The following is a 14,610-nucleotide window of genomic DNA, read 5'->3' as shown; positions in this document are numbered from 1 at the left end:
TCTCTCCTGTTTTCCTTGTGGGGGGAAAGACACTGTCAAAATACCAGTCCTTTATCTTCCTCAAGCCCCATGTGTGTGTGTCACACAACATCTGCAGTGTGAACACCTGGAAGTGCTGGGAGCAAAAGGTGGACAGTTTTGCCCAGAGCCTGAAGTGGATCCTCACAGGACACACAGAGTCTGCAGTAGCCAGTCCCACCTCAGAGCTGCTGCTCATGGACAAATGCAGCATAAAAGACTGTCCTGGCAGTCAGAAAAAAAAAAAAAAAACACAAAACCAAAACACTTATGCCTAAAACCACAGCATACTTTTTAATTAACACTCTCTCCATTCATAGTTAATGGCCTCTGGCTGGGGCAGATGAGTCTGCCCTGTAAGCCAGAGTGCATGTGACTGATAGAGAAAAGTTGAAGCCATTCTGCCCATTAAAAAAGTGTGAGGGAAAACCTATAAAGACTTTGTTTTTCTGAGTACTGTTGCAAGATCCTGGTAGGAGAAGCACAAATTTGTTTTATAAGCTAATCAGAATCCTGCTGTTCAATAATGAGTGAGTAATTGACATATCACAGCACCGCCACGCAGTTCCATGGCTGGGGATGCTGCCGTGCTCACTGCTCGCCCAAATCAGAACGCAGGCACCCTTGCCCTCAGACTACCTTCCTCTTAAAAGTGCTCCTTGGATAGCAGCCTTGGATCTTTCCATTTTATTTAACAGCCCCTTTTAAAACAAAGGCCACCGCAGTTTTAAGATCCTGACTCCAGGGGTGGTCAGAAAACAAACAAACCCCTGCGCTCCCAACATCTCTTTCCCTGCTGGCTCCATTCTTGGGAGCCAGCAGGGGACTGGAGATTGTGAAGGCTCCTGCTTTTCTGAAGTGCTGGGAGCAGGATTCTTGTCACTTCCAATCTCCATCTCTCCTTGTGACAGGGTTCCCAGCAGCCCTGTGCTTTATTTGGCAAGGCTTTGGTGTTTATGTGTGTGTGTGCACGCACATATATTTTACATACATATTTATATATTATATGTAAAATATATATACATTTACACCACTTTAACCTTTTCTGTTCCCTCTCTGCTATTTCCTCCCACCCAATAATAGATTTGGAAGAATTGCAGTGACAGGCTTAATCCATTGGTTTGGGTTGGTCTGTAACACAGAATGCAGCTTGATTTTACAACCTGTGAGTGCCAGCACACACAAATGAGACCCCTTCCGTACCCACGGTCCCGGGTGTCTGTGTGTAGCCAAGCAACACACACAGTGCCCGCTCCCATGAGAAACAGGTTCTCCTTGTGGGTGATTTCTAAATGTTCCTTAGACAGTCCTTCCCCTTCTCCTTGATGTTTAAAAATGAGAATCAGGGTCTTTGTTCCAGATTTCTAGGACTAGGACAGTGCTGTCCTGCAGGGCATGAGCTGGAAAACTTCTCCCAGGAAATCTGGACTGGAATCCAAAAACTCAAGTACTAAAGAGAGTCGTTGAGAAAGAAAAGCAATCTCAATTGTAAATTTCCACTGGAAAAGAATGAACAGCTTATCTTAAATAGATTCAGTGGTTAATTACCCTTTCTGTTTAAAAATGTGTGCCTTATTTCCACTTCAAATGAAGGAGGAAAGTAATGTTTGCCATAGCTTCAAATTAACAGCATTTGATCAACCTACAACTTTAAAATGAAATCTCTTGTTTGGTGGTTTTTTATTGTTGTCTTATATACATGGTTTCAAGAGTATAGTAAGGCACTTTTTGGAAAGGGGGAATTGGCCAGTCTTTCTTAGCTAAGCTAGAAAGAATGTAATTCTTACAATAACCGTTTAGGATGAGTTTAGCAATTGGTGGTTTGAAGAGGATGATGAGCTCTCAGGAGAGGAGGCAGCATGCCCAAGGAAACAAAAGGCCCTGAGCAGACAGACACTGTAAGGCTGCCGTGGATTTCTGTGGGTGAGCTGTGTCTGTCCTGGGACTAAGGGCTGTGCCTGGCTCCAGCAGTGTCCTGGCCCCTTTTGTTACAAGGCAATGTGGGGCACAGCTTCCTGTGCAATGGCACACGTCAGTGCCCAGGACGTGGAAATGATTCAGTGTTTTGTGAAAAAGATGCCACTCCTGGTCTTGAGAGCTCTGGATAGCTCTGCTTTTCCAAGTGCTGGGGTTGCTCCACAGCCAGCACATACACCCTGCCCATGACCCTGTCCCAGGAAGGGCTGCTGGAGGAGATAGGAGAGGAGGAATAAACTGCTGCTTGCACTCTCCCATGCAGTGGGCTGCAGCCATCAGAGATCTCAGCCTGAGCCCTTTGCCAGCTGATTCATGCCCAGCAGTGCATGTCTGTGAGTACCAGTCACTTTGCTTTACCCTAAAAGAGCTCAGACACATTCATTACATCCCCAAGAGAGATACCCTTTGTTCACATCTATGTTATCTTCCCATCCTGAGCTTTCTCTCCAAAATCACTTGCTGACCTGCACTTGGCTGGTAGGAGCAGCTAGAAATCTCCAAACTGGCAGAGAGGTTGCTGAGCTGTGGGGCTGATCAGCTGGGGACCACTGAAGTTGGATAAGGAATATGAGCAGGGAAACCTGGGCTGGAAAGGTCTCACCTGTACAGGTAAATAGCCTGTCTGCAGATGGAGAGCAATCAGATGGGCTCTGCAGTGCAATGAGGCAGAGGCAGCAGCCTGAGCGGTGCTTTCACTGGGGACAGCACTGACTTCCTTCTGGAGGCCACTGTGGTTGGAAGAAACTCGAGCCCCTGGTTCACATCACAGAGCTGATGTATCCAAAACTCCCTGTCCCGTGCCCCAAGCACCCTGCTGGTGTTTACAAAGGCAGATCGAGGAAGGCTTCTCCTCCAAGGGCACTAAGGTGGGGAAGCTGCCAGACCATCTCCGTTTCTGCCGTGTCAACTCCAAAAGGGCAGCCCTGGCAAACTGCTCTGACCTTTGGAGCGGCAGAGATGTCTGTGAGCACTCTGCCTGCCCTGCCCATGCTGCTGAGTTCCCTCTCCTCCAGCACAGGGAAAGGGGTCAGTGGCTTTGTCAATGCTAAGCAATGCATCTTTTTGCCTTTGCATGAGCTGTTTATTGTTTCCTTGTGTAATTTATCTAGTTTGGACTAGATGGTGCTGGGCAAACCCAAAGAACCAGCACTGAGGCCACATCCTTTCCAAGGGATTTCTATCTCGTCTTGAAAAAGGGGACAGACCTCCCAGTGGGGAGCTGTCAGCTCAGGGGAAGCCCTCAGGTGTCCCAGCTGCTTCTCCATCCTCCTGGCCTCAGCAAATGCCATCACTCTGCAGGATGTGTGCTGGGACCAGCTACACCTGCTGCTCTGCCTCTCCCGGTTCTCATGGGTTTCTTGGTGTGCCTCAGACACTGTCAGATGCCTTGAGGAGAGGAGATGCGTGAGCATCCCATGACATGGAATGCTGGAACAGGGACAGCCCCAGCGCTGGAGTCTGGGACAGGAGCTCTGGGATCAGCGTGGTTTCTGGGCTCACAGCCACTTTCCCAGGCAGGGAATATTCCCTGGGAATATTTTAGCCAGGGATATCTTGCATGGAGGCAGGGGAGGCATGCCTGTAAAATGTGGGGACAAGCTCCCTTGCAGCTCAGAGCAGTGGCTGTTTCTCACCAGCCCTTGTCTGTCGTGTGCCACTATCACCGGGTCAGGTCACAGGAGTGTTTCCAATTAACCCAGCCCCCATGTGATCCTTAATTGGCACTCCAGGCTTTCCTCCTCCCCCTTCTTGCCACACCACGCGTTTCTCACTTCTGCATTTGCTGCTAAGGCTCTGTTCCCAGCATCCCAGTCAGTGCTGGGTACCCGTGACCATAACCCGGATTTACTCTCTGAATCAAGGCAGCAGCCATCCCCTGGCTTGGAGCTGTGTCCGGAGGATGTCCCTGCTTGGTCCCCAGCCTCAGGCTGTGGCTGTAGGGATGAGCACGGGGCTCGGGGATGGGTATGGGCTTCAGTGCAGAGGAGCCGGAAAGTTCCAGGAGGGTTTTTTTGTTAGGTACTTGCTGGGAGAGTACCAGGGTTGGGGAAGAGATGGCTGCTGCTGTTTCCTCTTTCCAGAGACCAGTGGACACCTCTAACCCTCCACGTGCTGCTCCCAGAGAAGAGCCATGTACCTGAATGGCCTTGCTCATCATCCCGTCCAAGTTTGCTGCTTTGCCCCATCTTAGCAAGGGCTTGCGGTGAGTCCTGGGCATGTTCAGGGCTGCCCTGCGGCACTGCAGGTGCTTTGGGCACGGCTGGGACCCACAGGCTGCATCTTCTCTTGCTGAGTCGTCTCACCCATGGTCAAGTCCAATAAAATGGATCTTCATCCTGCTGCCCTGAGAATGAACCAGGACCATCCCCAGAAGGACGGTGGCTTATGCAGGTGTCCCCCACTGTGGCCCTGTCACCAAGGCCTCTGCAGCCACCCAGCACACCCGCACAGAGGTAAAGGTGATGCCCTGATCCAGATGTGGAGAAACTGAGCCTGGGCAACACACGGGAACCCTTGAGCAGGGGCCAGCCCTGGGAAAACTGAACTCTGGCAGGCTCACATGGGCTGGCGGCTGGGGGAGAGGGCCCGATGCTTTCAGGAAGAGCTGGAGGCTCATGTGCAGGGAGGAGACCAGAGCTGAAACATCCTCCGTGGGAGAATGTGGAGCGTGGACTCTCCCACACCCCAGGCAGCCCGGCTGGGGCAGGCACGGCGGGCCTGGGCTGCCCACGCAGCTCCCCCAGCTCTGCTCCGCTTTCCCGGCCCCACGGGACCGTCCCGAGCAGCGCCGACCTGTCGGGACCTGTCCCTTTTAAGCCCGTGGAGCTGTTTCCAGCCGTGCCTTAGTGGGGTCCCCATCCTTTCAACTGGCTGTTCGGCAAATTAAGAGCATGCTATTAGGCTGCTAATTAAAGGCACTTCATTAGCAGCAGGGGAGGCAGCTCCTGGCCGCAGCAAAATTGGATTCCTCTGAGCTGCCGTGAGCCGATTCTCTCCTCTCTGGGGCTGAGGGCTGTGTCCCTCCGTGTCCGGGGAAGGCAGCTGCCCGGAGCCATGGCTGCCGGCCTCCTCCCGAGCGCAGGGGCTGGGGCACATCCACATCTGCCCCACGGAGGCCGAGGGGGGTCGGTGACGCGGGGCCGCCCCTCCGCCGCCAGCCTCGGGGATGGGGCAGTGATGTTCCCCCGCTTACGGCTCCCGGGGTCGCTCCCATTGGGAGGGGACATGCGAGAGCTCTCAAAGGTGTCAGAGCATCACGTCAGTGGTTCCGCTGCCCCCAGGCTGGGCCGTGACCCCTCAGCAGCCCGGAGGCGCTGCCCCGGCGAGGGGAGAGGCTCCCGGACTCCTCCTCCGGCCGCTCAGGCGCCTCCAATGAGCCCCGGGGCCCCAGGGCTGCCCTGCCCTGCCTTCCCTTCCCTCACCCCTCCTTCTTCTGTCTGAAAATGGGAGAGAGCAGCCGGGCCGCCGGGCCGGGGCTGCCTTCCTCCCCCTCTCCTCCTCCTCCTGCCCCGCGCTCCTCCTGCAGCCTCCAGCCGCCGGTCGGGAAGGGGACAGCACGGCCCGGCGGGGACATCACCGGGGTGAGCTCCCTGCGGGCCGGGAGGCGGCCCCATCCCTGCTTCCCGTCTGCCCTGCGGTGTCCCTGTCCCCCCCTAGCCCCTGGCCTGACACCCCTCGGCCTGACATTCCCCTCTCCCCTTTTTCCCGGCTTGGGATTCCTGATGGGATTAGAGGGGATTTGCCGTGCGTGAGCCGGGAGCTGCTGGGTGCTACAAACCCGGCTACTGTGCGGGGGGTGTTCCGAGGGGGGTCGGGCTGTGGGTGCCGGGGAGCGGGGCTGCTCCTGGGGGAGCGGGGCTGCTCCTGGGGGAGCCGGGCTCGTCCCGTGTCCGCCGCCTGCGGGCACCGCCGCTCCGGGGACATTCATTGCTCCGGGGTGCTCTGAATGCTGAGGAGCGCCCCGATCCTGGGCTGGGTCAGAGCTGCAGGGTGGCTGTTCCTGCAGTGAGGACCCCCGGCAGCTGGAGCGGGACACAAAGGCCTTGGAGGGGGCGAGGGTTTAGGTGGGTCCGTGTGGTGTTTTGGGGTGGGCTGGGACCTTCCACGGGGACCTTTCAATGGTGTTGGGCCACTCGCAGCAGCACCACTCAGCTGCTCCGCTGAGGTAGGGGGGTGCGTGTCCCTCCTTGCTCCGCCTGCCCCTCCCATCTGGGGGCAGGGGTGCCCAGGTTACCCAGGCTGGGTCAGCACCACGGTAAAAAACCTCACAGCACAGCCACAAGACCAGCCACGAGAAAGCTGGATCAGCTGGGCTGGGTGTGGGCAGCGGCAGGAAGCAGTGCTCGACACAGGATTCCATTGCACTGGGGTCTTTCCTCTGGGCCAGGGTCATCCCTACTGGAAAAAGGGCAGTTCATGACACCTTGGCTCCTGGCTCTGCTGGCCAGGGCTGTGCTGATCCTTCCTCCTCTTTCCCAGCGTCTCACCTTCCCCCTGCTGTCTGTCACCCTTCTGGTGTCCTTTGGCTCCTCCATGCTCTATGGCTACAACCTTGCAGTGGTGAACTCCCCAGCAGAGGTAAGGGATGGGAGCAGGGAAAACGGCTCTGCATGCCCCCCTTGGAGGGGGGAGGGACAGCTGTCCAGCAGCCCCACACCACAACACGGGCATTTTCCTTGAGCAGTCACCCAGAGAGGAATGACGTGGGAGGGACATCAGAGTCCACGTTCACGTGCACCAAATTGGTTCCCCAGGAAAGCAGGACCTGGAAAGTTGGCCACAACCTCCCTGCCCAGCTTGAGCACTGTCTGTGGTATCTCTAAGTCATCCTTAGGCCTCTCAGGTGCTGAGACTTACTGAGCAACCAGACTAGAACATCCCGGTCATCCCCACAACACGTTCTGCCCCGCATCTCTTGTAACGCTGTTAAACCCATGATATCATCCCTTTAGATCCTGTCTTCCCTTGTGCTCCCCTTTCTGCTAACACGCCTGGTGCCTGTGTGTGTCTCTGCCCTGCAGTACATAAAGGCTTTCTACAACGTCACGTGGTCCCAGCGGTACGGACACGGGCTGGCCCCAGGCCCCCTGACCCTCCTCTACGCCCTGACTGTCTCCATCTTCGCCCTGGGCGGGCTGGTGGGCTCCTTGCTGGTGGGGGTGCTGGTGGAGCGCTACGGCAGGTAAGGCTGTCCTACCGCGGGCCGGGGCGGTTCCGAGGTGGGATGGGGCTGGAGGAGCTGCCCCGCTGCTTGTGCCTGCCAGGAATGGCGCCCTGAGCCGCAGCGCTCTCCTCGTCCTCCTGGCCGGCGGCTTCATGGGCTTCAGCCGGGAGCTGGGATCCCCCGAGATGGTGATCATCGGCCGCTCCATCACGGGCCTCCACTCAGGTGGGTGCTTGCACGGCCCCTTCCTCACGGCTCAGTCCCCTACAGCCATCCTAGGGGGATGGAGAAGGCTTGGTACTCCCCCAAGCTCTGTGGAGAGGTTCTCTGGTACAGCCAGGGCCACCTCCAAGGCCATGGGGTCCCCACTGCGGATGATGTTGGGCATGGGTGGAGAAGGACCAAGGGTCTGGCTAGGGACCCTTCTCCCTGCTGCCTCTGCCATCCCAGTCCCTCCTGTGACCTCCAGGTATCTGTCTCAGTGTGGTGCCCCTCTACCTGGGAGAAATCGCTCCCAAGAACCTGAGGGGATTCCTGGGCCTCATGCCCAGCATCTTCATCTGCCTGGGGGTTTTCTCTGCCCAGGTCCTGGGCCTCCCTGAGCTGCTGGGCAAGGTGAGCACAATACCCCAGCCCACACACGCTGGACACTGCTCTGCCCTCCCCATGACACTTCCTATTTCAACTCCCCTCAGGACAGGTTCTGGCCCCTTTTCCTGTCCGTGGTGGTCGTTCCTGCCTCCCTCCAGCTTCTGCTGCTGCACTGCTTCCCCGAGAGCCCTCGGTACCTGCTGATAGAGAGAAACGATGTCTGTGGGGCCACCAAAGGTGAGGGGATATCCTGGGGGAGACTGGCTCTGGAAGGTGCTGGGTGCTTCTCCAAGGTCTTCCAAGACCAAGGTGCATCCTCATGGCATTCTTCCGTACCCACATCTCACAGCCCACCGCAGTCCTGATGGCTCAGCCCTTCTGTCCCACCTGATTGTGCCACAGCATTTCCACGGTGCCCAGCACTATGGAGTGAGGCTTTTCCCCATTTCCTATGGATGCTGAGCCCCATGGGGGCTGCTGGGGAAGCTGGGCAAGGGCAGAGCCAAGCCCCTACCCTGTGCCATACCTGTGAGCACCCACCCCGTGCTAGGGACACGCGTCCATGGCCCCACTCTCCCCGCAGCCCTGCACCGGTTCCTGGGGACCCCCGACGTACAGGATGTGATCGAGGAGATGAAGGAGGAGCAGCGGTCGCTCTCCTCCATGGAGATGGCGTCCGTCTGGCAGCTGCTGCGGGACCGCTCCTTGCGCTGGCAGACGCTCTCGGTGGCGGTGGTGAACGCCGGCATGCAGCTCTCGGGGATCGATGCCGTAAGCCCCACGCGGTCCTCACCCCGCGCTCTGCAGACGCCGAGCTGAGGCCGGGCAGCTCATTTCGTGGAGCGCCCCACGGCTCCGTGCCCCAGCTCACGCCGTGCCCCCTCCTCGGCAGATCTGGTTTTACACCAACGCCATCTTCGAGAACGCCGGGATCCCCGCGTCCCAGATCCCCTACACCACCATGGGCACCGGTGCCATTGAGGTCGTTGCCGGGCTGATCGGGGTGAGTGAGGGACAGACAGATGCACACAGCCCCCTCCGTGCCAGAGCCCTCTTGCCAGCTCCCAGCACCATCGAACGGGGGACAGAGTGGACACCCAAATATCACCTGTGCCACAGCACAGCCCATTTGGAGGATTTGGCATGGAAATGGGGATGGGAGATGGGATGAGACAGGCTCAATTTAGGAGTCACATCTAGGAGTGGTGGGATAATTTTAAGGTAGCAGGGAGGTTGGGTAGAGATGGCAGACAAAGAGCAGGCTGGAGATGATGGAGGGGATGAGAAGTTCCTTCTGGTTCTCGCTTTCATTGTCCCTCTGTCAGCAGAGCCACATGTCCCCACTTCCCCCCGCCCCCAGCCAAGCACTGGCCCGGCCCCAGGCTAGCAGCCCTGCCCCCCCCCCACCCAGCCAGCCCTCATTTAGCTGGAGAGTTAGCACTGGGCCAGGCAGATTTATGGTCCTTGTCCCATCTGCAAGTGTCACCTAGGGCCAGCTCAAGCCACCCAGCACTAAATCCGCTCCCTGACAATTACAGAGATGGATGGGGGTGGCTGCTCCCAGAGAACAGGGAATGAGTGGGGGTCTGCTCCCCTCTCCCCTAGCCTAATCCAGAGCAGAGTGGGGTCCCCTGCCTCTCTGAAGGGTACTCCCTTCTCCCCTCCCCTGTCGGTGGGGCTGTCCCAGCCCCCCAGCTGTTGCCCAGCGTAGAGCCAGATTGCTTGGGAGCAGCCCCACGAATGGCCCCCGATGGACATGCTGAGATTGGTTATAAAATTACAGGCATTTGTTCTGCTGTCAATACCCTGCCTGCTCCCACTGCTGCTGTGCTGCCTGCCCACACCCTGCTGTGCCCACTGCCCCACAGACACCCCGTGCCCCGGCACCCCCAGCTGGCACTGATGCCAATGTGGCTTCCGTGCCACCCCAGCCAGCCCCAGCCCTGCACCCCAGCCCTGCTCTGTGGGACCCAGCTCCTGCCCCAGGCATGCTCACCCCTGGCACTTTCCACGCTCCAGCCCCAACCCTGGCGCTCTGAGCTGGGGTTGCCCCCGATCCCCAGATGCCACTGGGAGCACCCTTCCACCTTCAGCTGGATCTGGGGTTCAGGGGTGCTCCCATCCACCTTGGAGCTCCCCAACACCCCATCAGTCTCTGCTCTCTCCTGGCAGTGTTTCACCATCGAGAGGGTGGGCCGGCGGCCCCTCATCATCACCGGCTTCTGTGCCATGGGTGTCTGCTCGGCTGGCATCACCATCTCGCTGCTGCTGCAGGTAGGGCCAGGCCACTGCCACCCCCTGGGCCATCATGTGGGGCTCAGCGCCGGAGGGATGGGTAGAATCCCGGGGGAAGGAGCGTACATGGAAATGAGAAGTGAGCTGGCTCTTCCAAGTCATGTATTCCCTTCAAAGTTAAAGAGAATGTAAATTTAGCACCAAGAACAACAACAAAAAAGAAAACACAAATCCATATGAGAAAAATCCTGCTGCTTCTGGTGACTTTTTTTCAGAAATAGTTGTTCCCAGGGAGATAGCTGTGAAATGCCAGGGCAGGTGGAGGGTCCTTCTCCTGCTGTCTGCTTCCAGAGGATCCTCCCTTGGCTCTGGGGGTACTGCAGCATCATGAGCTGCTGAGCCTGGCTGCTTGTCCGCACCTCACCAATATGCGCTGTGTGGCCACTGTCCCCAAGAGCCACCACCAGGCCGAGGGCAGGCATGAAGCCGAGTGCCAGGGATGCTGGGTGCCCAGCTCAGCCCGGCCCCAGCAGCATCCCAGCCCCGTGTCCCCTCGCAGGCCGCCCTGCCCTGGATGCGCTACGTCAGCGTTGCCTGCGTGGTCGGCATCATCGCTGGCTTCTGCATGGGACCAGGTGGGTCTGGGGGAGTGGGGAGCAATGGGGTGGGAATGGGGGCTCCAGGGGACCGGTGGGATTTGCGGGCAGGTGACAGGACCTGAGCCTTGGCCCCGTCCCCACGGTCAGGCCCTGGTTTATGGTGCTGTACCTCCAAGTGAAACCCCACCACAAACCCCTCCAGCCCCGGCATCCTCAGGGCACATTCTCCCTCCTCCTGCTGGGCCGTGCTCCAGGAGCAGGCAGAGTGAAAGCCCTGGCAGCCTTCCCCAGACCTCTGTGGAGGTGTCACCGCTGCTGTCGCAGTGCAGCTGGTGAGAATCACCCTGCCCCTATCGAGTGCAGGCTCCAACAGCCAGGAGTGAAACCTGGACTGGTTTACCCAGTTGATGTATTAGCAGAGCTCTTAGCAGATCTATAATTCATCCTCAGCCCAGACTTTATTCACTGTAATTACATCTTTAATTAGGATTTTAATGGCTCATTGTTCACAAACAATGATGAATAGAGTTTTAAAACAAAAAAAAAATATATATCTCTGTTCTGGGTGAACTGTGAGTAAGAGTCCATCAGGGGCTCCACTCCTCCCTCACTTCTTACACTTGATTTTTAGTTCATCTTTTCCCAGCATTTATAAAGAGGTTCAGCCAGGCAGTTGAGACCCCAGGCACGTCACCATATCAAATGCAATCCCTTGCCAGATTTTTGTGTGTCTTGCAATGTTCTCTGGACCTTGCATCCTGTCCCCCAACACAGGGACGGTCCTGGGACTCAGGACCTCTGGCTCAGTGACACTTGGCTGGAGAGGCTAAGTCCTTCTAGAAGAAGTAGCCACAACCTGTGTCCAGTTTTCAGACAACTTACAAGTTGGCTTGGGAAATCGCTTCCATACATTCTAGGGTTTTTTACTACACATGGGAAAAGCAGGTTGGAAAATGACATTTCCGTGTCCTGTGGGAGATGATGGTCAGACAAATGGTTGGTTCTTTCCTCCCCGAATCAGCCACAGTGGCAACAGAAGCTGATTGATAGAAGGAAGTTTTCTAAACAGTTTTCATCAAGGCAGTCTGGAAAGGGCATTATGGAGGGTGGCAGGAAGATGTTTCTCTATGCCTGTGATTTCTATAAGATTTAATATATCAGCATTTAGAAACATGATTTAATATATCAGCGTTTTTGGAAAACAAAGATCCACGTGAAATGTTCCACCTTTATTTCGACTTGGTCTGAAAGCTTTCAGTCATGCAACTTGGGGAACTGGCCTGAGCACTCAGCAATGTGCCAGTGTGGTACGACAGAGGGATATCCCCAGCACCCCAAGACATATCCCAAGGGAGACCAAGCGTAGGACACTGTTCCACCACACTCCCTGTCTCCTCCAGCTCTCCCAGCACCACCAGTTTGACCCATGAGTCTTGCTGGGCTCCAGCCCTTTGGCCCCAGCACTGAGGTGGGCAGAACCCGTTGACCCCAGGGTTACTTGAGTCAGCCTGTCTCCCAAACCCCTGCTCTGTCCCCTCCCTCTGCAGCCGGGGTCCCATTCCTGATGACAGCTGAGCTCTTCACGCAGTCGCACCGCCCGGCTGCCTACATTGTGGGGGGCTCTCTCAACTGGCTCTGCAACTTCACCGTCGGCTTCATCTTCCCCTTCCTGCAGGTACCGGTTCAGAGGGGCCCCGGGAGATGGAGGGAATGCACACAGCCCTGCTGCTCTCCCACGATGGGGTGCCAAGACAGGCATGCCCGTACTCTTGGCTCATCTCAGTGCTGGACAGAGCCAGCCCCGGGCAGGCTGATGGGAGGGGACACTGCCTCCTGCCATGCCCGGTTTGGGAGTGCCTGTCTCTCTGCCTCATCCTGCTCTTGTCCCCAGATGTCAGCCGGTGCCTTTTGCTACCTGGTTTTCTGTGGTGTCTGCCTGCTGGTGGCCCTGTACGTCTACCTCGTCATCCCCGAGACCAAGAACAAAACCTTCATGGAGATCAGCCACATCTTTGCCACGCGCCGCTCCGTCCTCTCCATCCCGGCCCATCTCATCGGGATGATGAAGCTCGATGGCTATGGGACTTTGGAGAGCAGCTCCCTGGAGGGCTCAGGCTCCAGCCTGCCCTGACCTGAGTGGACTGGGCGGGATGGGGATGGTGGAGGAGGCTTGGGGCTGGGGAAGGATGTGGGGGCCAATTTGTTCCACCCTGGCCATCTCTAGGTCTCCCAGGACATTTCTCTGTGGCACAATCTGCACCCAGGATGAGCCCCATTGATGCACCAAGGTTGCTCTGACTAATGGACATGGTCTCCATGCTGTAAGACATGGGAACCTCCTGAGGCAGGGGCTCTCATTGTTCCTGGGTGTGGGGCCTTGGCAAGAGCTTCTGGCATGAGCTGTTTAATAAAGAGCATTGCCACCAGAGCCATTGTTTGGCAAGTTTAGCCTGGAATGGCAGCAAGCAGGCGTGTGCTGAATGGGCAGGTGCTTCTCCAGTACCAGGGAAGGGCAGAATCTGAAGAGGGGCTTGAACCCCTCCCCGCTGTGACTGGCTGGAAAGGTCACCCCACATTTTCTAGGAAGGGTAGTCAGGATGGCTCCCAGGCTCTTGCATCTCACCCCAAGTTGTTCAGGCAAAGCTGGAAGCTGTTGCAGAAGGGACGTAGAGCAGCTCTGAGCTGGTGGTGACTGTCCAGGCACTGTGCCCCTCCACAGACTGCTGGAAGCCCTTGGTGCCTGGCCTCGTGTGTTGGCCCCACAGAGTGCTCCCATGGGAGCCCTGTACACTCCCAAACTCTCTGGAGGACAAGGATACACCCTCATCCCCTTACTGTACTCCAAGAATTGCTGGGACCCCAAGGTGCTCTCCAAGCTTGACCTCTCCCGTGTCTGCCCTGAATCCTGGGGGTTGTGCTTGGAGGGAGAGGCTGTCCCATGTCCCAGGACCCGCCCCCACAGCAGCTCCCACCAGTACCATGGTAGACCATGGGGTTCCCAGACCCCCAGGAGACATCGTTTGGAGGAAAACTACAACATTTTGTTCTGGTGAGAGGTACACCCAGGTGGTGGGGAGGGCTGTGCAGCCAAAACACTCTCATGCCAACATAGACATCATTTTGTTGCAAATATTATTTTTTTTCCAGTTTCCCTCTCTGTGACAGGTCCACAGCTTGGTGTTCGGTGTTTCTGGTGTCTCAGTGAGGAGCCCACCCTTTCCTGCATCCCTTGGCAAAGCCTCAGGGCGCCTCTGGGTGTGTGTGGGTGCTGGACCTGTGGGGACAGGGACTGGGCCACACTGAGTCCCCAGTGCCTGGTCCTATCCCTTCCATCCTCAGCCACCAGCTTGGGGCTCTCCTGCATTTAAAGGACTTCAGTCAAAGCAGGGTCATGGCTCTGCAGCATCCGCCGCTTCCCACCCCGCCTCCCTCCCGCCTCGGCTGCTCTCGGCAGCAGAACAGAGCGGTAAATATGTGCAGCATTACATATGTATAATGGAGTGTAAATAACCCCAAAAAGTGCATTGTAAATAGACTCCAAGTTTATCCTTTATTAATGAGGCACTGAGTGCCCTGCTGTTTTAGAGCAGCGAGACTTTGATAATATCAAAACCTAAATTACACTTGTGTCTCTCATTCCCAGCAAACGACAGCATCATTTCAGGCCTCTTTGCCACTTGTATTTATTTATTCTGGTATTTATCTATCTCTCCCACCCAGCATGTGGGGCAGCTTGGAGGTTGCCCCCTGCCCTCCATGTGGGAGGCAATGGGGCCCCTGGGACCAGCCCCCCATTCCTGGGGTCCTGGCACAGCCAAGGAGTTGGAATGTTGCCTTATGGCCAAGGACTGCTCTTAGTGGCCAGTGAGATGGGGCAGACCTGGGAAATGTGGGGTCAGGACCTATTTCTCTCGGGGTTTTGGATGCCACCAGAGCCAGAAGTGCCCTCATTCCAAGGACTGGGGGTCAGTGGCAAAATTCTATGGTGCCTTTTGGATGCATTTGTTCCCGGGGACTCATTTGAGG

At 56.7% G+C, this 14,610-nt stretch overlaps 1 protein-coding gene across 1 annotated transcript; it reads left to right on the top strand.

The window, feature by feature from the left end:
• The first annotated feature begins 4,136 nt into the window (after positions 1 to 4,136).
• LOC120755898 (solute carrier family 2, facilitated glucose transporter member 5-like) lies at positions 4,137 to 12,789 on the top strand. Its single transcript, XM_040071500.2, has 13 exons — positions 4,137 to 4,198; positions 5,297 to 5,576; positions 6,475 to 6,573; positions 7,017 to 7,177; positions 7,260 to 7,384; positions 7,629 to 7,774; positions 7,855 to 7,987; positions 8,334 to 8,521; positions 8,643 to 8,753; positions 9,923 to 10,024; positions 10,545 to 10,620; positions 12,132 to 12,259; positions 12,476 to 12,789. Exons 1-13 carry the CDS (start codon positions 4,137 to 4,139, stop codon positions 12,713 to 12,715), a joined length of 1,851 nt encoding a protein of 616 aa, XP_039927434.2. The 3' UTR covers positions 12,716 to 12,789.
• Positions 12,790 to 14,610: the final 1,821 nt, after the last annotated feature.

This window comes from Hirundo rustica, chromosome 8 (genome assembly GCF_015227805.2).
Source record: "Hirundo rustica isolate bHirRus1 chromosome 8, bHirRus1.pri.v3, whole genome shotgun sequence".
Lineage (NCBI taxonomy): Eukaryota > Metazoa > Chordata > Aves > Passeriformes > Hirundinidae > Hirundo > Hirundo rustica.
This window is presented reverse-complemented; position numbering and strand designations above follow the sequence as displayed.